This window comes from Mobula hypostoma, chromosome 5, assembly GCF_963921235.1.
Source record: "Mobula hypostoma chromosome 5, sMobHyp1.1, whole genome shotgun sequence".
Taxonomy (NCBI): domain Eukaryota; kingdom Metazoa; phylum Chordata; class Chondrichthyes; order Myliobatiformes; family Myliobatidae; genus Mobula; species Mobula hypostoma.
The window spans coordinates 2,644,782-2,671,729 of NC_086101.1; the positions used below are offsets into that span (position 1 = coordinate 2,644,782).

Here is a 26,948-nt window from a genome sequence, read left to right on the forward strand (position 1 = left end):
ACCCCCTCCTCACCACCTCTCACTGTCCGACAGAGACCAACCCCCTCCTCACCACCTCTCACTGTCCGACAGAGACCACCCCCTCCTCACCACCTCTCCATCTGACAGAGACCACCCCCTCCTCACCACCTCTCCATCCGACAGAGACCACCCCCTCCTCACCACCTCTCACTGTCCGACAGAGACCACCCCCTCCTCACCACCTCTCACTGTCCGACAGAGACCACCCCCTCCTCACCACTGTCCGACAGAGACCACCACCTCTCCATCCGACACAGACCACCCCCTCCTCACCACCTCTCACTGTCCGACAGAGACCACCCCCTCCTCACCACCTCTCCATCCGACAGAGACCACCCCCTCCTCACCACCTCTCACTGTCCGACAGAGACCACCCCCTCCTCACCACCTCTCCATCCAACAGAGACCACCCCCTCCTTACCACCTCTCACTGTCCGACAGAGACCAACCCCTCCTCACCACCTCTCACTGTCCAACAGAGACCAACCCCTCCTCACCACCTCTCCATCTGACAGAGACCACCCCCTCCTCACCACCTCTCCATCTGACAGAGACCACCCCCTCCTCATCACCTCTCACTGTCCGACAGAGACCACCCCCTCCTCACCACCTCTCCATCTGACAGAGACCACACCCTCCTCACCACCTCTCCATCCGACAGAGACCATCCCCTCCTCACCCCCTCTCACTGTCCAACAGAGACCACCCCCTCCTCACCACCTCTCCATCTGACAGAGACCACCCCCTCCTCACCACCTCTCCATCTGACAGAGACCACCCCCTCCTCACCACCTCTCCATCCGACAGTGACCACCACCTCCTCACCACCTCTCACTGTCCGACAGAGACCACCCCCTCCTCACCACTTCTCACTGTCCGACTGAGACCACCCCCTCCTCACCACCTCTCCATCTGACAGAGACCACCCCCTCCTCATCACCTCTCCATCTGACAGAGACCACCCCCTCCTCACCACCTCTCACTGTCCGACAGAGACCATCCCCTCCTCATCACCTCTCCATCTGACAGAGACCACCCCCTCCTAACCACCTCTCACTGTCCGACAGAGACCACCCCCTCCTCACCACCTCTCCAACCGACAGAGACCACCCCCTCCTCACCACCTCTCACTGTCCGACAGAGACCACCCCCTCCTCACCACCTCTCCATCTGACAGAGACCACCCCCTCCTCATCACCTCTCCATCCGACAGAGACCACCCCCTCCTCACCACCTCTCACTGTCCTACAGAGACCACCCCCTCCTCACTACCTGTCACTATCCGATAGCGACCACCTCCTCCTCACCACCCCTCACTGTCGGACAGAGACCACCCCCTCCTCACCACCCCTCACTGTCCGACAGAGACCACCCCCTCCTCACCACCTCTCACTGTCCGACAGAGACCACCCCCTCCTCACCACGTCTCACTGTCCGACAGAGACCACCCCCTCCTCACCACTGTCCGACAGAGACCACCAACTCTCCATCCGACACAGACCACCCCCTCCTCACCACCTCTCACTGTCCGACAGAGACCACCCCCTCCTCACCACCTCTCCATCCAACAGAGACCACCCCCTCCTTACCACCTCTCACTGTCCGACAGAGACCACCCCCTCCTCACCACCTCTCACTGTCCAACAGAGACCACCCCCTCCTCACCACCTCTCACTGTCCGACAGAGACCACCCCCTCCTCACCACCTCTCCATCCGACAGAGACCACCACCTCCTCACCACCTCTCACTGTCCGACAGAGACCACCCCCTCCTCACCACTTCTCACTGTCCGACAGAGACCACCCCTCCTCACCACCTCTCCATCTGACAGAGACCACCCCCTCCTCATCACGTCTCCATCTGACAGAGACCACCCCCTCCTCACCACCTCTCACTGTCCGACAGAGACCATCCCCTCCTCATCACCTCTCCATCTGACAGAGACCACCCCCTCCTAACCACCTCTCACTGTCCGACAGAGACCACCCCCTCCTCACCACCTCTCCAACCGACAGAGACCACCCCCTCCTCACCACCTCTCCATCCAACAGAGACCACCCCCTCCTTACCACCTCTCACTGTCCGACAGAGACCACCCCCTTCTCACCACCTCTCACTGTCCGACAGAGACCACCCCCTCCTCATCACCTCTCCATCTGACAGAGACCACCCCCTCCTCACCACCTCTCACTGTCCGACAGAGACCACCCCCTCCTCACCACCTCTCACTGTCCGACAGAGACCACCCCCTCCTCACCACCTCTCCAACCGACAGAGACCACCCCCTCCTCACCACCTCTCCATCCAACAGAGACCACCCCCTCCTTACCACCTCTCACTGTCCGACAGAGACCACCCCCTCCTCACCACCTCTCACTTTCCAACAGAGACCACCCCCTCCTCACCACCTCTCACTGTCCGACAGAGACCACCCCCTCCTCATCACCTCTCCATCTGACAGAGACCACCCCCTCCTCACCACCTCTCCATCCAACAGAGACCACCACCTCCTCACCATCTCTCCATCCGACAGAGACCATCCCCTCCTCACCACCTCTCCATCTGACAGAGACCACCCCCTCCTTACCACCTCTCCATCCGACAGAGACCACCCCCTCCTCACCACCTCTCACTGTCCGACAGAGACCACCCCCTCCTCACCACCTCTCACTGTCCGACAGAGACCACCCCCTCCTCATCACCTCTCCATCTGACAGAGACCACCCCCTCCTCACCACCTCTCACTGTCCGACAGAGACCACCCCCTCCTCACCACCTCTCACTGTCCGACAGAGACCACCCCCTCCTCATCACCTCTCCATCTGACAGAGACCACCCCCTCCTCACCACCTCTCACTGTCCGACAGAGACCACCCCCTCCTCACCACCTCTCACTGTCCGACAGAGACCACCCCCTCCTCACCACCTCTCCAACCGACAGAGACCACCCCCTCCTCACCACCTCTCCATCCAACAGAGACCACCCCCTCCTTACCACCTCTCACTGTCCGACAGAGACCACCCCCTCCTCACCACCTCTCACTTTCCAACAGAGACCACCCCCTCCTCACCACCTCTCACTGTCCGACAGAGACCACCCCCTCCTCATCACCTCTCCATCTGACAGAGACCACCCCCTCCTCACCACCTCTCCATCCAACAGAGACCACCACCTCCTCACCATCTCTCCATCCGACAGAGACCATCCCCTCCTCACCACCTCTCCATCCGACAGAGACCACCCCCTCCTCACCACCTCTCACTGTCCGACAGAGACCACCCCCTCCTCACCACCTCTCACTGTCCGACAGAGACCACCCCCTCCTCATCACCTCTCCATCTGACAGAGACCACCCCCTCCTCACCACCTCTCCATCCGACAGAGACCACCACCTCCTCACCATCTCTCCATCCGACAGAGACCACCCCCTCCTCACCACCTCTCCATCTGACAGAGACCACCCCCTCCTCACCACCTCTCACTGTCCGACAGAGACCACCCCCTCCTACCACCTCTCCATCCGACAGAGACCACCCCCTCCTCACCACCTCTCACTATCCGAGAGCGACCACCCCTCACCACCCCTCACTGTCCGGCAGAGACCACCCCCTCCTCACCACCTCTCACTGTCCAACAGAGACCACCCCTCACTGTCCGGCAGAGACCACCCCCTCCTCACCACCCCTCACTGTCCGACAGAGACCAGCCCCTCCTCACCACCTCTCCATCTGACAGAGACCACCCCCTCCACACCACCTCTCCATCCGACACAGACCACCCCCTCCTCACCACCTCTCACTGTCCGACAGAGCCAACCCCCTCCTCACCACCTCTCCATCCGACAGAGACCACCCCCTCCTCACCACCTCTCACTGTCCGACAGAGACCACCCCCTCCTCACCACCTCTCCATCTGACAGAGACCACCCCCTCCTCACCACCTCTCCATCCGACAGAGACCACCCCCTCCTCACCACCTCTCACTGTCCGACAGAGACCACCCCCTCCTCATCACCTCTCCATCTGACAGAGACCACCCCCTCCTCACCACCTCTCACTGTCCGACAGAGACCACCCCCTCCTTACCACCTCTCCATCCGACAGAGACCACCCCCTCCTCACCACCTCTCCATCTGACAGAGACCACCCCCTCCTCACCACCTCTCCATCCGACAGAGACCACCCCCTCCTCACCACCTCTCACTGTCCGACAGAGACCACCCCCTCCTCATCACCTCTCCATCTGACAGAGACCACCCCCTCCTCACCACCTCTCACTGTCCGACAGAGACCACCCCCTCCTTACCACCTCTCCATCCGACAGAGACCACCCCCTCCTCACCACCGCTCACCGTTCGACAGAGACGAACCCTTCCTCACCACCTTTTCATCCGACAGAGACCAACCCCTCCTCAAGACCTCTTACTGTTCGACAGAGACCACCCCCTCCTCACGACCTCTCACTGTCCGACATAGACCACCCCCTCCTCACCACCTCTCCATCCGACAGAGACCACCCCCTCCTCACCACCTCTCACTGTCCGACAGAAACCACCCCCTCCTCACCACCTCTCACTGTCCGACAGAGACCACCCCCTCCTCACCACCGCTCACTGTCCGACAGAGACCACCCCCTCCTCACCACTGTCCGACTGAGACCTCCCCCTCCTCACCACCTCTCCATCCGACAGAGACCACCCCCACCTCACCACCTCTCACTGCCCGACAGAGACCACCCCCTCCTAACCACCTCTCCATCCGACAGAGACCACTCCCTCCTCACCACCTCTCCATCCGACAGAGACCACCCCCTCCTCATCACCTCTCACTGTCCGACAGAGACCACCCCCTCCTACCACCTCTCCATCCGACAGAGACCACCCCCTCCTCACCACCTCTCACTGTCCGACAGAGACCAACCCCTCGTCATCACCTCTCACTGTCCGACAGAGACCACCCCCTCCTCACCACCTCTCCATCTGACAGAGACCACCCCCTCCTCACCACCTCTCCATCCGACAGAGACCACCCCCTCCTCACCACCTCTCACTGTCCGACAGAGACCACCCCCTCCTCATCACCTCTCCATCTGACAGAGACCACCCCCTCCTAACCACCTCTCACTGCCCGACAGAGACCACCCCCTCCTCACCACCTCTCACTGTCCGACAGAGACCACCCCCTCCTCACCACCTCTCACTGTCCGACAGAGACCACCCCCTCCTCACCACCTCTCACTGTCCGACAGAGACCACCCCCTCCTCACCACCTCTCCAACCGACAGAGACCACCCCCTCCTCACCACCTCTCCATCCAACAGAGACCACCCCCTCCTTACCACCTCTCACTGTCCGACAGAGACCACCCCCTCCTCACCACCTCTCACTGTCCGACAGAGACCATCCCCTCCTCACCACCTCTCCATCTGACAGAGACCACCCCCTCCTCACCACCTCTCCATCCGACAGAGACCACCACCTCCTCACCATCTCTCCATCCGACAGAGACCACCTCCTCCTCACCACCTCTCACTGTCCAACAGAGACCACCCCCTCCTCACCACCTCTCACTGTCCGACAGAGACCACCCCCTCCTCATCACCTCTCCATCTGACAGAGACCACCCCCTCCTCACCACCTCTCACTGTCTGACAGAGACCACCCCCTCCTCACCACCTCTCCATCTGACAGCGACCACCCCCCCTTACAACCTCTCACTGTCCGACAGAGACCACCCCCTCCTCACAACCTCTCCATCTGACAGCGACCACCCCCCCTTACAACCTCTCACTGTCCGACAGAGACCACCCCCTCCTCACCACCTCTCCATCCGACAGAGACCACCCCCTCCTCACCACCTCTCACTGTCCGACAGAGACCACCCCCTCCTCATCACCTCTCCATCCGACAGAGACCACCCCCTCCTCACCACCTCTCCATCCGACAGAGACCACCCTCTCCTCCCCAGCTCTCACTGTCCCACAGAGACCACCCCCTCCTCACCACCTCTCCATCTGACAGAGACCACCCCCCCCTCACCACCTCTCACTGTCCGACAGAGACCACCCCCTCCTCACCACCTCTCACTGTCCGACAGAGACCACCCCCTCCTCACCACCTCTCCATCCGACAGAGACCTCCCCCTCCTTACCACCTCTCCATCCGACAGAGACCACCCTCTCCTACCACCTCTCACTATCCGAGAGCGACCACCTCCTCCTCACCACCCCTCACTGTCCGACAGAGACCACCCCCTCCTCACCACCTCTCACTGTCCGACAGAGACCACCCCTCCTCACCACCTCTCACTGTCCGGCAGAGACTACCCCCTCCTCACCACCCCTCACTGTCCGACAGAGACCACCCCCTCCTCACCACCTCTCACTGTCCGAAGAGACTACCCCCTCCTCACCACCTCTCCATCCGACAGAGACCACCCCCTCCTCACCACCTCTCACTGTCCGACACAGACCACCCCCTCCTCACCACCTCTCCATCTGACAGAGACCACCCCCTCCACACCACCTCTCCATCCGACACAGACCACCCCCTCCTCACCACCTCTCACTGTCCGACAGAGACCACCCCCTCCTCACCACCTCTCACTGTCCGACAGAGACCACCACCTCCTCACCACCTCTCACTGTCCGATAGAGACCACCCCCTCCTCACCACCTCTCACTGTCCGACAGAGACCACCCCCTCCTCACCACCTCTCACTGTCCGACAGAGACCACTCCCTCCTCACCACCTCTCCATCTGACAGAGACCACCCCCTCCTCACCACCTCTCCATCCGACAGAGACCACCCCCTCCTCACCACCTCTCACTGTCCGACAGAGACCACCCTCTCCTACCACCTCTCCATCCGACAGAGACCACCCCCTCCTCACCACCTCTCACTGTCCGACACAGACCACCCCCTCCTCACCGTCTCTCCATCTGACAGAGACCACCCCCTCCACACCACCTCTCCATCCGACACAGACCACCCCCTCCTCACCACCTCTCACTGTCCGACAGAGACCACCACCTCCTCACCACCTCTCACTGTCCGACAGAGACCACCCCCTCCTCACCACCTCTCACTGTCCGACAGAGACCACCCCCTCCTCACCACCTCTCCATCCGACAGAGACCACCCCCTCCTCACCACCGCTCACCGTTCGACAGAGACGAACCCTTCCTCACCACCTTTTCATCCGACAGAGACCAACCCCTCCTCACGACCTCTCACTGTCCGACATAGACCACCCCCTCCTCACCACCTCTCCATCCGACAGAGACCACCCTCTCCTCCCCAGCTCTCACTGTCCTACAGAGACCACCCCCTCCTCACCACCTCTCCATCTGACAGAGACCACCCCCTCCTCACCACCTCTCACTGTCCGAAGAGACCACCCCCTCCTCACCACCTCTCCATCTGACAGAGACCACCCCCTCCTCACCACCTCTCACTGTCCGACACAGACCACCCCCTCCTCACCACCTCTCCATCTGACAGAGACCACCCCCTCCACACCACCTCTCCATCCGACACAGACCACCCCCTCCTCACCACCTCTCACTGTCCGACAGAGACCACCCCCTCCTCACCACCTCTCACTGTCCGACAGAGACCACCACCTCCTCACCACCTCTCACTGTCCGACAGAGACCACCCCCTCCTCACCACCTCTCACTGTCCGACAGAGACCATCCCCTCCTTACCACCTCTCCATCCGACAGAGACCACCCCCTCCTCACCACCTCTCACTGTCCGACAGAGACCACCCCCTCCTCACCACCTCTCCATCTGACAGAGACCACCCCCTCCTCACCACCTCTCCATCCGACAGAGACCACCCCCTCCTCACCACCTCTCACTGTCCGACAGAGACCACCCTCTCCTACCACCTCTCCATCCGACAGAGACCACCCCCTCCTCACCACCTCTCACTGTCCGACACAGACCACCCCCTCCTCACCACCTCTCCATCTGACAGAGACCACCCCCTCCACACCACCTCTCCATCCGACACAGACCACCCCCTCCTCACCACCTCTCACTGTCCGACAGAGACCACCACCTCCTCACCACCTCTCACTGTCCGACAGAGACCACCCCCTCCTCACCACCTCTCACTGTCCGACACAGACCACCCCCTCCTCACCACCTCTCCATCCGACAGAGACCACCCCCTCCTCACCACCGCTCACCGTTCGACAGAGACGAACCCTTCCTCACCACCTTTTCATCCGACAGAGACCAACCCCTCCTCACGACCTCTCACTGTCCGACAGAGACCACCCCCTCCTCACCACCTCTCACTGTCCGACAGAGACCACCCCCTCCTCACCACCTCTCACTGTCCGACAGAGACCACCCCCTCCTCACCACTGTCCGACTGAGACCACCCCCTCCTCACCACCTCTCCATCCGACAGAGACCACTCCCTCCTCACCACCTCTCCATCCGACAGAGACCACCCCCTCCTCACCACCTCTCACTGTCCGACAGAGACCACCCCCTCCTCACCACCTCTCACTGTCCGACAGAGACCACCCCCTCCTCACCACTGTCCGACTGAGACCACCCCCTCCTCACCACCTCTCCATCCGACAGAGACCACTCCCTCCTCACCACCTCTCCATCCGACAGAGACCACCCCCTCCTCATCACCTCTCACTGTCCGACAGAGACCACCCCCTCCTACCACCTCTCCATCCGACAGAGACCACTCCCTCCTCACCACCTCTCCATCCGACAGAGACCACCCCCTCCTTACCACCTCTCACTGTCCGACAGAGACCACCCCCTCCTCACCACCTCTCACTGTCTGACAGAGACCACCCCCTCCTCACCACCTCTCACTGTCCGACAGAGACCACCCCCTCCTCACCACCTCTCACTGTCCGACAGAGACCACCCCCTCCTCACCACCTCTCCATCCGACAGAGACCACTCCCTCACCATCTCTCCATCCGACAGAGACCAACCCCTCCTCACGACCTCTCACTGTCCGACATAGACCACCCCCTCCTCACCACCTCTCCATCCGACACAGACCACCCCCTCCTCACCACCTCTCACTGTCCGACATAGACCACCCCCTCCTCACCACCTCTCCATCCGACAGAGACCACTCCCTCCTCACCACCTCTCCATCCGACAGAGACCACCCCCTCCTCATCACCTGTCACTGTCCGACAGAGACCACCCCCTCCTACCACCTCTCCATCCGACAGAGACCACCCTCTCCTTACCACCTCTCCATCCGACAGAGACCACCCCCTCCTTACCACCTCTCACTGTCCGACAGAGACCACCCCCTCCTCACCACCTCTCACTGTCCAACAGAGACCACCCCCTCCTCACCACCTCTCACTGTCCGACAGAGACCACCCCCTCCTCACCACCCCTCACTGTCCGACAGAGACCACCCCCTGCTCACCACCTCTCAACTGTCCGACAGAGACCACCCCCTCCTCACCACCTCTCACTGTCCGACAGAGACCACCCCCTCCTCACCACCTCTCACTGTCCGACAGAGACCACCCCCTCCTCACCACCTCTCACTGTCCAACAGAGACCACCCCCTCCTCACCACCCCTCACTGTCCGACAGAGACCACCCCCTGCTCACCACCTCTCCATCCGACAGAGACCACTCCCTCCTCACCACCTCTCCATCCGACAGAGACCACCCCCTCCTTACCACCTCTCACTGTCCGACAGAGACCACCCCCTCCTCACCACCTCTCACTGTCCGACAGAGACCACCCCCTCCTCACCACCTCTCACTGTCCGACAGAGACCACCCCCTCCTCACCACTGTCCGACAGAGACCACCACCTCTCCATCCGACACAGACCACCCCCTCCTCACCACCTCTCACTGTCCGACAGAGACCACCCCCTCCTTACCACCTCTCACTGTCCGACAGAGACCACCCCCTCCTCACCACCTCTCAGTGTCCGACAGAGACCACCCCCTCCTCACCACCTCTCACTGTCCGACATAGACCACCCCCTCCTCACCACCTCTCACTGTCCGACAGAGACCACCCCTTCCTCATCACCTTTTCATCCGACAGAGACCAGCCCCTCCTCACCACCTCTCCATCCGACAGAGACCACCCCCTCCTTACCACCTCTCCATCCGACAGAGACCACCCCCTCCTCACCACCTCTCCATCCGACGGAGACCACCCCCTACTCACCACCTCTCTCTGTCCGACAGAGACCACCCCCTCCTAACCACCTCTCACTGTCCGACTGAGACCACCCACTCCTCACCACCTCTCCATCCGACAGAGACCACCCCCTCCTCACCACCTCTCACTGTCCGACAGAGACAGCCCCTCCTCACCACCTCTCCATCCGACAGAGACCAGCCCCTCCTCACCACCTCTCCATCCAACAGAGAGCACCCTCTCCTCACCACCTCTCACTGTCCGACAGAGACCACCCCCTCCTCACCACCTCTCCATCCGACAGAGACCACCCCCGCCTCACCACGTCTCACTGTCCGACAGAGACCACCCCCTCCTCACCACCTCTCCATCCGACAGAGACCACCCCCTGCTCACCACCTCTCACTGTCCGACAGAGACCACCCCCTCCTCACCACCTCTCCAACCGACAGAGACCACCCCCTCCTCACCACCTCTCTATCCGTCAGCGTCTACTTCGTCCTTCCCGCCCCTCCTCACTGTCTCTGTGCCCTCGCTGCCCCCTCACCCAGCTTCGGCGGGCAGCAGCTGGTCGAAGCGTGCTGCCAGTCTCTGAGCATACTTGGACTTCTTGGCCAGATTGTGCAGCTCACTCTTCGCCCTCCCGGCCGCCAGTTCAGCCTGCGGGGAGAAGCAGAGGCAGGTCAGGATGCTGAAAACGGAGTGCTGCAGTAATGTTCTGCAGTGTTTTGGTTCAGTGGATCTCGGTAATTGGTACACTTGGGCAGGTGCTCATTTGGGGCAACTGTTAAATTGAGTAAGTAATGGAGAAAATGGCCCAGATTCTGTTTGATGGCTTTGGCAGTGTGCTGCTTCATTGGGGTAGTAGAGTGTGCCCCATTTACAACCCCGAGACTCACTTTCCTGTCGGCATGATCAGCAAGTCTTTCCACTGCTAGGTGTCACAGAGTCAATGAAAGATCAACCAGAGTGCAAAAGACAACAAACTGTGCAAATGCAAATATAAACAAATAGCAATAAGTAATGAGAACGAGATAATGAGATGAAGTGAGATCATTGGTTGTGGGAACGTCTCAACGAAGGGGCAAGTCAAGGTGAATCTTGAATCTTTTATTCAAGAGTGTGATGGTTGAAGGGCAGTAACTGCTCTTGAAGCTGATGCTGTGAGCCCTGAACCTCTTGTACCTTCTACCTGATGGCAGCAGCGAGAAGAGAGCACGGCCTGGGGGTGAGGATCTCTGATGATGGATGCTGCTTTCCTACGACAGCATTTCACATGGATGTGCTCAATGGTCGGGAGGGCTTTACTCCTGATATACTGGCTCCAATCCACTACCTTTTGTAGGATTTTTCATTGAAAGGTGTTGGTGGTTGTATACCAGGCCATGATACAGCCAGTCAATCCACTCTCCACTACACATCTATAGAAGCTGCTGAACGGTTTCTAACTATAGTGTCAGTCACGTATAGTTATGAGGCCGTTACACATAGTACACGTTATCGACACGTGCTTAGAGCGATCTGTTTGTGATTAGTGTCAGTTGTATGCATTTGAGTTCAAAAGGCAGTGATTTTCGTCACTGATAATTAGCAAAAAATAAGGAGGAAGACAATTCAGAAATGTATTGCTCACTGTGGTTTCAAGCATTTAGGCTTGGAAATGACAGAAACGGCTGGGAGTGAAAATGTAACGATTTCACTACTTCAAGTTAGCAATTACAAAAGAACTTGAAGATATCAACAACAATCCTGACTGCTACAATGAAAATGCAGATGTGGAGGAAGTGGGTGTATTGGGAGTGGCTCACAGAGGGTTAAAGAGACTGACTCCTGAAATATCTACCACCCTGACATCATGAGCATGCTATTACCGTGCTGGAATGTGTGGTGACACCTGTGGGCTGCTCACAGCATATCTATGGATAGTGTTGGTTGTTATTGCAAACAATATATTTCATTGTGTAACGTCCTGGATAATATCTTTGCTGCTGTGCTGTGGGTATTTCATCTTGGCAGTTCTGTATGGGCAGTCTGTCCGGCTTGTAGCACGTTTGGGTTCCAGCTAAAGATTCCACCATCCTGATTGGCAGACACAGCATTCCTGAATAGTCATTCAAAGCCTCGGCCATTTCTTCATTACCCAATATCAATTCCCCCTTCTCATTCTACGAGGGACCTACATTCACTTTAGCCACCCTTTTCTGCTTTATATAACTATAAAATCTTTTACTATCCAATTTTATATTTTGTGCTGGTTTATTTTCAAAATCTATCTTCTCTTTCTTTGTTGCTCGCTTTGTGGTTCTTTGTTGCTTTTAAAGTTTTCCCAAATCTTCCAATTTCCCACTACTCTTGGCAACTTTGCATGCATGAGCTTTTAGTTTGATGCCTTCTTTTATCCAAGGCTGGCTCTCCCCACCGTTAACTGTCCTTGCTTTGAACTGGAATATACTTTTGTTGGGCATCCTGAAAAATCTCTTTCGAAGTCCTCTACTGTTCCTCAACTGACCCACCATATAGCCTGTGTTCGCGTCTACTCGAGACAAATCCTCCCTCATCCCAATGTAGTCTCCATTGTTTAGGCAAAATACACTGGCTTTAGATTGACCTGTCGTACCCTCCAATTGTATGAGAAACTCAATCATACCATGATCACTCTTTCCAAGAGGATCCCCAACTACAAGTTCACTAATTTTACCTGTCTCATTGCACAGGACCAGATCTAAGACAGCACGTTCCCTTGTAGGAGTAACATGCTGTTCAAGAAAGCCAACATGGATGCATTCTATGAAGTCCTCAAGACCGCCTTGACCAACTTGATTCACCTAATCTCGGTGCAAGTTAAAGTCCTCCATGATAACGGCGGGGGGGGGGGGAGAAGGGGGAAGACTGGGTTCAACAGATTGGAGAAATAAAGTAAAAAAGAAAAGTGTGGATAAAGATAAAGAAAAAGCAAAAGATAAAAAAGAAAGAAGTAAGAGTGGAGCGAAGAAAGGTCAAGTGCAAAAGAGTAAAAGATTGCAAGATTTTAAAAGCACAATGAGTGTAAGGGCATTTAATTTGAATGCCTGTGGTATTTGAAACAAGGTCAGTCAATTTGTGGCACAAGGGTGTGCCTACCTCCTGGCACAGAGAATCCAGGTAACTCTCCCCCTCCCCGATGTGCCTCAGTGTTTGAAGCTCAGATTCCAGGTCATCAGCTTTGAGCCTGAGTTCCTCGAGGAGCCAACGCTTGCTGCAGATGTGGTCACCAGGAAGCACAATGGAGTCCATCAGCTCCCACACCATGCAGCTACAGCACATCACCCAATCCTGCATCATCCCTTTAATTAGCTGTAATTTAGTGACTTTTCATTCAACAACTACAAAAGCCTTACCTGCTGCTTGCCCTCGCCCCCTCGCTGAAGCCTCTTGAACCCAAGCGTCAAGTCCCCACTCCTGCACTGGTCCACTCACACAATGGCCGCTCTGCTTTGACCCTGCTTTGCTTTTAATTGCTTCTGCTAACGAATCGCAAATCCATTGTTCCGCCACTAATGCACTGAGCTCTGGGAAATGCTCCTTTTTAAAATTCTTCTCCCCGACATGTGCACAGCTCTCTCTCTCTCTCTGCAAATCGACTGGTCCACTGCTAATGTGCCGAGCCCCACGAAACGCCTTTTTTAAAACGACTCTTCTCCCAGACCTGTGTGAAACTCTCTCTCTTTTCGAATAGGTTGGTCCGCCGCTACTCTCATGGAGGAGCCTGTTTGTTTGAGGTAGATTTTAAGCGACACATGGAAGGTGGTGTGTGCTTTCCTGCAGACCGAGGGTCCAGCACACGAGTTAAAGACAACTTCAAGATGAGCTCCAACTTATGTGCACATTTGGACGGGTTGAACTATAATGGGCCCTTTTTATTTCTTACCTTTTCTTCTTCCTACTAACTGTTCGATAAAGCCGACATTTGTAAATATACTTTCTTTATAATTGTAGGCAGTGTGCAATGTTATTTCTTGCCAACGGCTAATTGCGGGGGGGGGGGGCAGTATTCACACAGATCGGGGTTCGGGTGGTCAACATATCCCAGCTTCCCAGTTTTGGCGGGACCAAAGTCATTCCAACCCAATTGAGAAAGGGTTTCTTACCACTGAGTCCAGCAGCTGTTCGCGAGGGGCTAACGAGCCACATCTCTAAAGACACCCGGTGAAAAGGGGTTTCATGTACATGTGACGAGTCAATCTGACTGAATCTCAACCCCAAACCCCACCATTTATTTATTTAGAGATACAGCACAGAGCAGGCCTCTTGGCCCACCGAGCCATGCCGCCCCAGCAACTTATTAACTCTAGTCTAATCACAGGACAATTTATAATGACCGATTAACCTACTAACCGGTACATCTTTGGACTGTGGGAGGAAACTGGAGCACCAGGAGGAAATCTATGCACACGCAGGGAGAAATGTACAACCTTGCTTACAGACAATGCTGGAATTGAACTCCGAGCTGTAATAGCATCACGCCAACCACTACTCTTCATAGAACATAGAACAGTTCAGCACAGTACAGGCCCTTCGGCCCACAATGTTGTGCTGACCCTCAAACCCTGCCTCCCATATAACCCCCCCACCTTAAATTCCTCCATATACCTGTCCAATAGTCTTTTAAATTTCACTAGTGTATCTGCCTCCACCACTGACTCAGGCAGTGCATTCCATGCACCAACCACTCTCTGAGTAAAAACCTTCCTCTAATATCCCCCTTGAACTTCCCACCCCTTACCTTAAAGCCATGTCCTCTTGTATTGAGCAGTGGTGCCCTGGGGAAGAGGCGCTGGCTATCCACTCTATCTATTCCTCTTATTATCTTGTACACCTCTATCATGTCTCTTCCCATCCTCCTTCTCTCCAAAGAGTAAAGCCCTAGCTCCCTTAATCTCTGATCAAAATCCATACTCTCCAAACCAGGCAGCATCCTGGTAAATCTCCTCTGTACCCTTTCCAATGCTTCCACATCCTTCCCATAGTGAGGCGACCAGAACTGGACACAGTACTCCAAGTGTGGCCTAACCAGAGTTTTATAGAGCTGCATCATTACCTCGCGACTCTTAAACTCTATCCCTCGACTTATGAAAGCTAACACCCCATAAGCTTTCTTAACTACCCTATCCACCTGTGAGGCAACTTTCAGGGATCTGTGGACATGTACCCCCAGATCCCTCTGCTCCTCCACACTACCAAGTATCCTGCCATTTACTTTGTACTCTGCCTTGGAGTTTGTCCTTCCAAAGTGTCCCACCTCACACTTCTCCAGGTTGAACTCCATCTGCCACTTCTCAGCCCATGACAGAGCAGACAGCCTGCCCTTTCCTCGCAGTATGCAAATAGGTAATGTGAGGGGCTGCTAACAGGACTGATGAAGATGGACACAGGACATTGTGCAGATCCTGGAAATCCGAAGCAACACACACAAGATGCTGGAGAAACTCAGCAGCTCAGGGAGTATCCGTGCAGAGTCAACATTTTGGGCTGAGACCCTTGTTGGTGAAGATGGTACCAGATGCCCAGCATAGATAAGATGGGCCAAGGGCCTGGTCCTGTGCAATGTCATCGCCGAGGGGGCTGCGGGCTGAATCACTACTCATACAGTGGATTTCCGTTAATTGGGACACATCACCACCAGTACATTTTGGCCCAATTAAATGGCTGTCCCAATTAGCTTCTGTTTCGTGGAAATAGTTAAAAAATATATAAAAAAGATAGACAGGCATCTGTTAGCCTCGTGAGAGCATGGATTTGCGCCTTGGAAGGTTTCCAGGGCGCAGGCCTGGGCAAGGTTGTATGGAGACCGGCAGTTGCCCATGCTGCAAGTCTCCCCTTGCGGCATAGTATCCCAGATAAACAAAGAGAATTCTGGCTATTTTCTCAATTAGATTTTGTTCTTTTAGTGTCCCAAATAAACAGCTGTCCTGATTAACAGGTGGTCTAATTGACCAGAATCTACTGAAGTTAAAGTGGAGATAAATAAACATTTCACAGATCAAACAACTGAGCACATAGAGAAACGTCAAGGACAAGGAGAATAGTCATACTTTATTGATCCCGGGGGAAATTGGTTTCAGAATGGTGCCTGCATAAATCGGCCATGCTCGCAATGAAGACTGGGGGCACAGAGGGGTCGTGAATTGGGGTGATACCTCCCTCCAGGACAGAATCCACTCACCATCTGGACGTCTTTTCCTCGCTTGTACTTCTCCAGCGCTTCGTCAGGGAGGGGAGCTGGTCCTGGGAAGGGGTCCTTCCGCTGCAGACAGGGGATATGATCAGCACAGACAGCCTGCCAATGGAGTGGCCACACTGACACCCAACCCTGGCACATCCTGAGACTGGGGACACCGAGAAACCCAGAGACCTGGGGGCGGGGTGTGTAACATGGGGAAAACCACATACACAAAGGAACACCCAGACTCAATACCCCCTTCCCTCCCTGTCCCCCATTCTGGTCCCTCCATCACTCCCTCCCTCCATTCATAGCCCCTTTCTCCCTCCATATCCGCTCCAGTCCACCCCCACTCCCTCCCTACATTCATATCCCCTCCCTGACCAAACCTCCCTCTCTCCGTTCACATCCCCTCCCTGTCCACCCCACCCTCCCTCCACATCCACCCTCCCGGTCCCCCCTGATATCTTTATTTATTTCAGATACATCGCGGAGCAAGCTCTTCTCGCTCTTTGAGCCTGCCACCCAACAACCCAAATTAGCCGTTCGCCTAATCATGGGACAATTTGCGACGACCAGTTAACTGACTGGTGTCTTTGGACCGTGTGAGGAAACTGGAACACCCAGAGGAAACTCAGGTGGTGGCAGGAAGGACATGTGAGCTGGTGTCAGCTGAATTCTGATGCCCTGAGCTGTCATGGCGTGCAGACTCACTCTCCTCCTCACCATACTGGTACTCGGAGGGCACACACAGCCCGAGACCAGAAACACCCCCATCGGTCCTGTGACCCAGCTCCCTCCCCACTGGCAGTGCCGTACGCGGCTTCTCCCTCACCCGAGCCCGAGCCCAGCGAGCACTCACCCCGGACATCGCTGATCTGCCGTGACTCGGTCTTCTCCAGGGGTTGTGTGATTTGCTGTTGGCAGGTTTACGGACCGCCGCCTTTCCTCGGACTCTCTTAGCGGGGGAGACCTCCGTCCCTGCCCCCTCCTCGGCCTCCCAGTACCGCTTCCTCTGCTGGAATGTAACAGGACAGGGTCAGCGGTGTCCCCTCGACCGTAAATCCTGCCGGTGGTGGAGAGCGAACACTCACCCACACCACCCCCCCTCCCCAGTGCATCAGGAACCTCCCGACTGAAGTCTTTCACTGCGCGAGGGGGTAAAAGTGGCAGGTGGGGTCGTGTGGTGTCACACACATCCCGGGGGTGGGGGGACAGGGACAAAAAGAACGATGAGGGGAAGGGATGGTGAGAATGGGGGGGGGGTGGTGGTGAGGCGGACAGAAGCCATTCAGGGAAAAGGATTGGGGTTAAGATTTCTGTGACCACAACCACCCCCCCCCCCGCCGCCAAACACACACCAATCGTCAGCTTCTCTCTACCCTGGAATCACACCCTCCCATGCTCAAGATTCAAGATGGCTTCGTGTCATTTCCAATGCACAAGAGTGAAGGAGAATGAAGCCATTGTTACTCCAAACAAAACCCAGTAAGATAGGGAACACAATAATTAAAAAAACACCATGAATACATAAGATAGCTGATATACACAGATTGATTGTATGCCCATAAAGTGACATTAGGCACAGGAGGACACAAGGTGACTGTCAGGAAATGATAAAGTCCGACTATAAGATATAGGAGCAAAGGTAGGCCATTTGGCCCATCCAGTCTGCTCATTGGATCATGGGCTGACCCAATTCTTCCAGTCATCCCCACTCCCCTGCCTTCTCCCAATACCCTTTGATGCCCTGGCTAATCAGGAACCTATCTATCTCTGCCTTAAATACACCCAATGACTTGGCCTCCACAGCCGCTCATGGCAACAAACTCCACAGATTTACCACCCTCTGACTAAAGTTATTTCTCTTCATCTCTGTTCTAAATGGACGTCCTTCAATTCTGAGGTCATGCCCTCTTGTCCCAGAATCCCCTACCATGGGAAATAACTTGGAATGTTTCTGGAATGTTTCTGTGAAATCCCCCTCATTCTCCTGAACTCCAGGGAATACAGCCCAAGAGCTGCCAGACATTCCTCATACAGTAACCCTTTCATTCCTGGAATCATTCTTGTGAATCTTCTCTGAACCCTCTCCAATGTCAGTATATCCTTTCTAAAATAAGGAGCCCAAAACTGCATACAATACTCCAAGTGTGGTCTCACGAGTGCCTTATAGAGCCTCAACATCACATTCCTGCTCTTCTATTCTATACCTCTAGAAATGAATGCCAACATTGCATTTGCCTTCTTCACCACCAACTCAGCCTGGAGGTTAACCTTTAGGGTATCCTGCACAAGGACTCTCAAGTCTGTTTGCATCTCTGCATTTTGAATTCTCTCCCCATCTAAATAATCATCTGCCTGTTTATTTCTTCCACCAGAGTGCATGACCATACACTTTCCTACATTGTATTTCATTTGCCACTTCTTTGCCCATTCCCCTAAACTATCTAAGTCTCTCTGCAGGCTCTGTTTCCTCAACACTATCTGCTCCTCCACCTATCTTTGCATTATCAGCATATTTAGCCACAAATCCATTAATACCGCAGTCTAAATCATAAAAAGCAGTATTCCAAAACCAGCCCCTGTGGAACTCCACTGGTAACCAGCCGCCAGCCAGAAAAGGTTCCCTTTATTCCCACTCTCTGTTTTCTGCCAATCAGCCAATGCTCCACCCAGGCTAGTAACTTCCCTGGAATTCCATGGGCTCTTATCTTGCTAAGCAGCCTCATGTGTGGCACCTTGTCAAAGGCCTTCTGAAAATCCAAGTACACCACATCTACTGCCTCGTCTTTGTCTACCCTGCTTGTAATTTCCTCAAACAATTGCAGTAGGTTAGTCAGACAGGATTTTCCTTTCAGAAAACCATGCTGGCTTTGGCCTATCTTTTCATGTGCCTCCAGGTATTCCGTAATCTCATCCTAACAATTGATTCCAACAACTTCCCAACCACTGATGTCAGGCTAAACAGGTCTATAGTTTCCTTTCTGCTGACTCCCACCCTTCTTAAATAGCAGAGTAACATTTGCAATTTTCTAGTCATCTGGTACAATGCTCGATCGATTCTTAAAAGATCATTATTGATGCCTCCGCAATCTCTCCAAGCTACTTCCTTCAGAACCCAGGGTACATTCCATCAGGTCCAGGAGATTTATCCACCTTCAGACCATTAAACTTCCTGAGCACTTTCTCAGTCATAATTTTCACTATACATACTTCACTTCTCTGACACCTTTGAACGTCAGTATACCATAGACGTCTTCCACTGTGAAGACTGATGCAAAATACACATTCAGTTCCTCTGCCATCTCTGCATCTCTCATTACAATATGTCCAGCGTCATTTTGTATTGGTCCTATATCTACCCTCAACTCTTTTACCCTTTATATACTTAAAAAAGCTTTTAGTATCTTTTTTGATATTAGCTGCCAGCTTCCTTCCATAAATCATCTTTTCTTTCCTAATGACCTTCTTAGTTTCCTTCTGCAAGTTTTTAAAAGCTTCAGAATCCTCTATCTTCCCACTAGCTCTGTCTTCCTTGTCTTTTCCTCTCTTTTGCTTTTACTTCGGCTCTGACTTCACTTGTCAGCCACGTCCTTCCTTCTTTCAAAAAATTATTATTTGGAATGTATGTGTCTTGCACTTCCCTCATTTTTCGCAGAAACTCCAGCCATTGCTGCTTTGCTGTCCTTCCTGCTAGTGTCCCTTTCCAGTCAACTTTGGCTGAAAGTTCCCCTCTCATGCCATTGTAATTTCCTTTATTGCACTGAAATACCTACACATTGGAATTTAGTTTCTCCTTAAATTTCAATGTGAACTCAATCATATTGTGGTCACTGTTCCCTCAGGGTTCCTTAACCCTAAACTCTCTTATCACCTCCAGATCATTGCACAACACCTAATCCAGCACAGCCGATCCCCTAGTGGGCTCAACAACAAGCTGTTCTAAAAAGCCATCCCTTAGATATTCTACAAATTCTCTCTCTTGAGGTCCAGTACTGGCTTGGTTTTCCCAATCCACTTTCATGTTAAAATCCCCAATAGTTATCATGACATTGCCCTTCTGACACGCGTTTTCTATCTCCTGTTGTAATTTGTAATCCACATCCCAGCTGCTGTTTGGAGGCCTGTATACAACTGCCATTAGGGTCCTTTTACCGTTTCTTAACTCGATCCACCGAGACTCTACACCTTCCAGTCCTATGTAATCCCTCTCTAATAATTCAAACTCGAGGAATTCTGCAGATGCTGGAATTTCAAGCAACACACATCAAAGTTGCTGGTGAACGCAGCAGGCCAGGCAGCATCTCTAGGAAGAGGTACAGTCGACCCGTTCTTACTAGCTGTTCCTTCAGTTAGTCCTAATAATTCAACATTACTTCTTATACACAGCACTTCACCACTCCCTCTGTCTACTAACCTATCTTTCCAATACACCGTAAAGTGGTGGTTGGGGGTGTAGAGGTGTTGATCAGCCTTACTGCCTGGGGAAAGTACCTGTTCTTGTGTCTGGTGGTCCTACTGTGGGTGCTACGTAGCCTCCTCCCTGATGGGAGTGGGACAAACAGTCCATGATCAGGGTGGGTGGGATATTTCATGATGTTGCTGGTCTTTTTCTGGCACCTTGATGTATATCAACATAGAACATAGAATAGTACAGCACAGTACAGGTCCTTCAGCCCATATTGTTGTGCTGACCCTTAAACCCTCCCTCCCATATAACCCCCCACCTTAAATTCCTCCATATACTTGTCTAGTAGTCTCTTAAACTTCACTAGTGTATCTGCCTCCACCACTGACTCAGGCAGTACATTCCATGCACCAACCACTCTCTGAGTAAAAAACCTTCCTCTAATATCCCCTTTGAACTTCCCACCCCTTACCTTAAAGCCACGTCCTCTTGTATTGAGCAGTTGTGCCCTGGGGAAGAGGCGCTGGCTGTCCACTCTATCTATTCCTCTTAATATCTTGTACACCTCTATCATGTCTCCTCTCATCCTCCTTCTCTCCGAAGAGTAAAGCCCTAGCTCCCTTAATCTCTGATCATAATCCATACTCTCTAAACCAGGCAGCATCCTGGTAAATCTCCTCTGTACCCTTTCCAATGCTTCCACATCTTTCCTATAGTGAGGTGACCAGAACTAGACACAGTACTCCAAGAGCGGCCTAACCAGACTTTTATAGAGCTGCATCATTACCCCGTGACTATTAAACTCTATCCCTCAACTTATGAAAGCTAACATAAGTTTTAACTACCCTAACTACCTGTGAGGCAACTTTCAGGGATCTGTGGACATGTACCCCGAGATCCCTCTGCTCCTCCACACTACCAAGTATCCTGCCATTTACTTTGTACTCTGCCTTGGAGTTTGTCCTTCCAAAGTGTACCACCTCACACTTCTCCTGGTTGAACTCCATCTGCCACTTCTCAGCCCACTTCTGCATCCTATCAATGTCTCTCTGCAATCTTTGACAATCCTCTACACTATCGACAACACCACCAACCTTTGTGTCGTCTGCAAACTTGCCAACCCACCCTTCTACCCCCACATCCAGGTAGTTAATAAAAATCACAAAAAGTAGAGGTCCCAGAACAGATCCTTGTGGGACACCACTAGTCACAATCCTCCAATCCTAATGTACTCCCTCCACCACAACCCTCTCCTTTCTGCAGGCAAGCCAATTCTGAATCCACCCGGCCAAACTTCCCTGGATCCCATGCCTTCTGACTTTCTGAATAAGCCTACCGTGTGGCACCTTGTCAAATGCCTTACTAAAATCCATATAGATCACATCCACTGCACTACCCTCATCTATATGCCTGGTCACCTCCTCAGAGAACTCTGTCAGGCTTGTTAGACACGATCTGCCCTTCAAGTCTGTATATACCTAAGTCTGTACTAAAAAAAAGGTATGACTTACGGAGGGCTACTTCAAGGGCAAAGAGACAATTTCGAACAAGTTGGAGATGACATTGAATGCACAACTCTGGCAGGATTAGTTAGGGTTAGACAAGACATTAGTTCCTAAAAAGTGAAACCCAATAGCATGAATGACAGCGATGCTTCACTACCAGATGAACTCAATGCCTTCTATGCCTGGTTTGAAAGGGATAATATAATTACAACCGTGAAGATCCCTGCTGCATCCGGTGCCCCTGTGATCTCTGTCTCGGAGGCTGATGTTAGGCTGTCTTTAAAGAAGGTGAACCCCTGCAAGGCTGAAGGTCCTAACAAGAGTACCTGGTAAGGCTTTGAAAACTTGTGCCAACTGACTGGCGGAAGTATTCGAGGACATTTTTAACCTCTGCTATGGGCAGAAGTTCCCACTTGCTTCAAATAGGCAACAATTATACCAGTGCCTGAGAAGAATAACGTGATTGCCCGGTAGCACTCACATCGACAGTGATGAAATGCTTTGAGAGGTTGGTTATGATTAGACTGAACTCCTGCCTCAGCAAGGACCTGAACCCATTGCAATTTGCCTGTCGCCACAATAGGCCAATGGCAACACAATCTCAATGTCTCTCCACACAGCTTTAAACCACCTGGACAACACAAACACCTACGTCAGGATGCTGTTCATCGACAATAGCTCAGCATTTAACACCATTATCCGACAATCCTGACCAATAAGTTATAGAAGCTGGGCCTCTGTACCTCCCTCTGCAATTGGATCCTTGACGTCCTAACTGGAAGACCACAATCTGTGCTGATTGGTGATAACATCTCCTCACTGACAATCAACAATGGCGCACCTCAGGGGCGTGTGCTTGGCCCACTACTCTATCTTTATATACCCATGACTGTGTGGCTAGACATAGCTCAAATGCCATCTATAAACTTGCTGACAATACAACCATTGTTAGTAGAATCTCAGATGGAGATGAGAGGGCATACAGGAGCGAGATATGCCAACTAGTGGAGTGGTGCTGCAGCAACAACTTGGCACTCAACGTCAGTAAGACGATAGAGCTGATTGTGGACTTCAGGAAGGGTAAGATGAAGGAACACATACCAATCCTCATAGAGAGATCAGAAGGGGAGAGAGAGAGCAGTTTCAAGTTCCTGGGTGTCAAGATCTCTGAGGATCTAAGCTGGTCCCAACATATTGATGTAGTCATAAAAAAGGCAAGACAGCGGCTATACTTCATTAGGAGTTGGAAGAGATTTGACATGTCAACAAATACACTCAAGAACTTCTATAGATGTACCATGGAGAGCATCCTGACAGGCTGCATCACTGTCTGGTATGGAGGGGCTACTGCACAGGACCGAAAGAAGCTGCAGAGGGTTGTAAGTCTAGTCAGCTCCATCTTGGGCACTAGCCTACAAAGTACCCAGGACATCTTCAGGGAGCGGTGTCTGAGAAAGGCAGCGTCCATTATTAAGGACCTCCAGCACCCAGGGCATGGCCTTTTCTCACTGTTACCATCAGGGAGGAGATACAGAAGCCTGAAGGCACACACTCAGCGATTCAGGAACAGCTTCTTCCCCTCTGCCATCCGATTCCTAAATGGACATTGAACCTGGGAACACTACCTCACTTTTATAATCCATATTATTTCTGTTTTTGCATGATTTTAATCTATTCAATATACTGTAAATGATTTACTTATTATTTTTCTTCTTCTATCTGTTGTATTGAACGAGTGCTGCTGCTAAGTTATCAAATTTCACGACATGCTGGTGATGACAAACCTGATTTTGTTCTGTCCTTAGGGGCAGGTGGGTTGTTACAAGACAAAGATGTGTTGAACAGTTTCTAGCTACCTGCTGTGGAGCCACTGTGCAGCTTCTGTACCATGCAGTGATGCAGCTTGTGCCTGGCACAAGGTCTGGAGTTCCTCCACCTGGTAGGACACCTCACCATTGCTGGTGACGAGCCACAAGACTATCATTGTTTCTCTCCCTCCACCACCTCTCCAACTCCTTAAATCCATCTTCTACTCCTACTTCCTCCTCACCACCACATAGCTCTCCCTGGGTCCACCCTAACCCTGCCCCCCCCCCCACTGTCCTACCTCTCCTCCTTCCTCTCTCCAATTCCATACCCCTTCCTCTCTCTCCATCCCACTCCCCTTCACTGCCCTACCTCACTACCCCACCTTCTTACCCACTCTCTCCTCAAATCCCTACTCACCTCTCTCTCTGCCCTACGTCATTATCCCACCTCCCTACTCCCTCGCTTTCAACCCCCAACCCCACCTTCCTTCACTGCTCTATCTCCGTTCCCTCTCTTCCTCGATTCCCCCACGCCAGCTCTCTCCACTGTCCTACCTCCGTATCCTCTCTCCTTCGATTCCCCTACCCCACCTCCCTCCACTTCCCTATCTCACACTACCCCACCTCCCTCCACTGCCTTACCTCACACTACCCCACCTCCCTCCACTTCCCTACCTCACACTACCCCACCTCCCTCCACTTCCCTACCTCACACTACCCCACCTCCCTCCACTTCCCTACCTCACACTACCCCACCTCCCTCCACTTCCCTACCTCACACTACCCCTCCCTCCACTTCCCTACCTCACACTACCCCACCTCCCTCCACTTCCCTATCTCACACTACCCCACCTCCCTCCACTGCCTTACCTCACACTACCCCACCTCCCTCCACTTCCCTACCTCACACTACCCCACCTCCCTCCACTTCCCTACCTCACACTACCCCACCTCCCTACCTCACACTACCCCACCTCCCTCCACTTCCCTACCTCACACTACCCCACCTCCCTCTCCCATCTTTCTTTCTTCGCCCCTTCCCTACAAAACTTCTCTAACCCGTGTCTCGCTCGGCTCCCCTCTGCCCTTTCTCCCTGTTCGTACTCCCCGTCCATCACCTCCCTCCCCCTCACCCCGTTCTCCCTGGACAGCCCTGTATCTCCCTCTGTCCCTTTCCTATCCCTTCCTCCCTCACTTACCACATTGCCTCCACTCCTCGGCGTTGCCCGCACCGCCATCTTGTCCCGACCTGCCCCGCGCGGCCTACAGGAACAATAAAGTTCGTTGAACGTTCAGCCGCGTCTCCATGGTAACGGCGCAGACGCCGGACTCGGCGGCCTCCGGCTCTCCGGTCCGATCCGACTGCCCCCGGAGCCTGTGATTCCCTCACTAATCAACAACCGGTCGATGATAACAATTGTTGTCAAAAGGAACAAAAGTGTGGACTATTATCTAAACAGGGAGAACAATAACGAGGTGGCCTAGGGGACAGTGGTGTCAGGAAAACAACCTCCCCTCAATGTCACAAAAACAAAGGAGCTGGTTGTGGAATGGAGACGGGCTAACCCCTATTGACATTAACATCAGTTCTTGTACATCAGTCACTGAAAGCAAGCATGCAAGTACAGCAGGCAGTGAAGAAAGCTAATGGCATGCTGGCCTTCATAACAAGGGGAATTGAGTATAAAAGCAAAGAGGTCCTTCTGCAGCTGTACAGGGCCCTGGTGAGACCACACCTGGAGTACTGTGTGCAGTTTTGGTCTCCAAATTTGAGGAAGGACATTCTTGCTATTGAGGGAGTGCAGCGTAGGTTCACAAGGTTAATTCCCGGGATGGCGGGACTGTCATATGTCGAAAGATTGGAGCGACTGGGCTTGTATACTCTGGAATTTAGAAGGCTGAGAGGGGATCTTATTGAAACATCTAAGATTATTAAGGGATTGGACACGCTGGAGGCAGGAAGCATGTTCCCACTGACCGGTGAGTCCAGAACCAGAGGCCACAGTTTAAGAATTAGGGGTAGGCCATTTAGAACGGAGTTGAGGAAAAACTTTTTCACCCAGAGAGTGGTGGATGTATGGAACGCTCTGCCCCAGAAGGCTGTGGAGGCCAAGTCTCTGGATGCTTTCAAGAAAGAGATGGATAGAGCTCTTAAAGATAGTGGAATCAAAGGTTATGGGGATAAGGCAGGGACTGGATACTGATTGTGGATGATCAGCCATGATCACAGTGAATGGTGGTGCTGGCTCGAAGGGCCGAATGGCCTACTCCTGCACTTGTTGTCTATTGTCATCACCGAGGACCTCACGTGGTCTGTACACACGGGCTGCGTGGTGAAAAAGGCACAACAGTGCCTCTTTCACCTCAGACAGTTGAGGAAGTTTGGTACGGGGCCCCTAAATCCTAAGAACTTTCTACAGAGGCACAATTGAGAGCATCCTGACTGGCTGCATCACTGTCTGGTATGGGAACGGTACCTCCCTCAATCGCAGGACTCTGCAGAGAGTGGTGCGGACAGCCCAGCACATCTGTAGTTGTGAACTTCCCACGATTCAGGACATTTACAGTGACAGGTGTGTAAAAAGGGCCTGAAGGATCATTGGGGACCCGAGTCACCCCAACCACAATCTATTCCAGCTGCTACCATCTGGGACATGGTACCGCAGCGTAAAAGCCAGGACCAACAGGCTCCGGGACAGCTTCTTCCACCAGGCCATCAGACTGATGAACTCGCGCTGATTTGAGTGTACTCTATATTACATTGACTGGTCTAATTATTATAAATTACTATGATTACTCATTGCACATTTGGATGGAGAGGTAACGTAAA

The 26,948-nt window shown here is 53.3% G+C and overlaps 1 protein-coding gene across 1 annotated transcript in view; it reads right to left on the minus strand.

Annotated features, from left to right (window-relative positions):
- The window catches only part of wdr46 (WD repeat domain 46), a gene marked incomplete at its 5' end in the record, with an annotated part of 63,079 nt that extends 37,669 nt beyond the window's left edge, over window positions 1–25,410 (minus strand). The window contains 4 exons of the mRNA XM_063047783.1: window positions 10,743–10,855; window positions 16,398–16,478; window positions 17,257–17,412; window positions 25,318–25,410. Of these exons, the coding sequence (XP_062903853.1) occupies window positions 10,743–10,855; window positions 16,398–16,478; window positions 17,257–17,412; window positions 25,318–25,410 (443 nt within the window). The remainder of the gene's footprint in view (window positions 1–10,742; window positions 10,856–16,397; window positions 16,479–17,256; window positions 17,413–25,317) is intronic.
- Window positions 25,411–26,948: the final 1,538 nt, after the last annotated feature.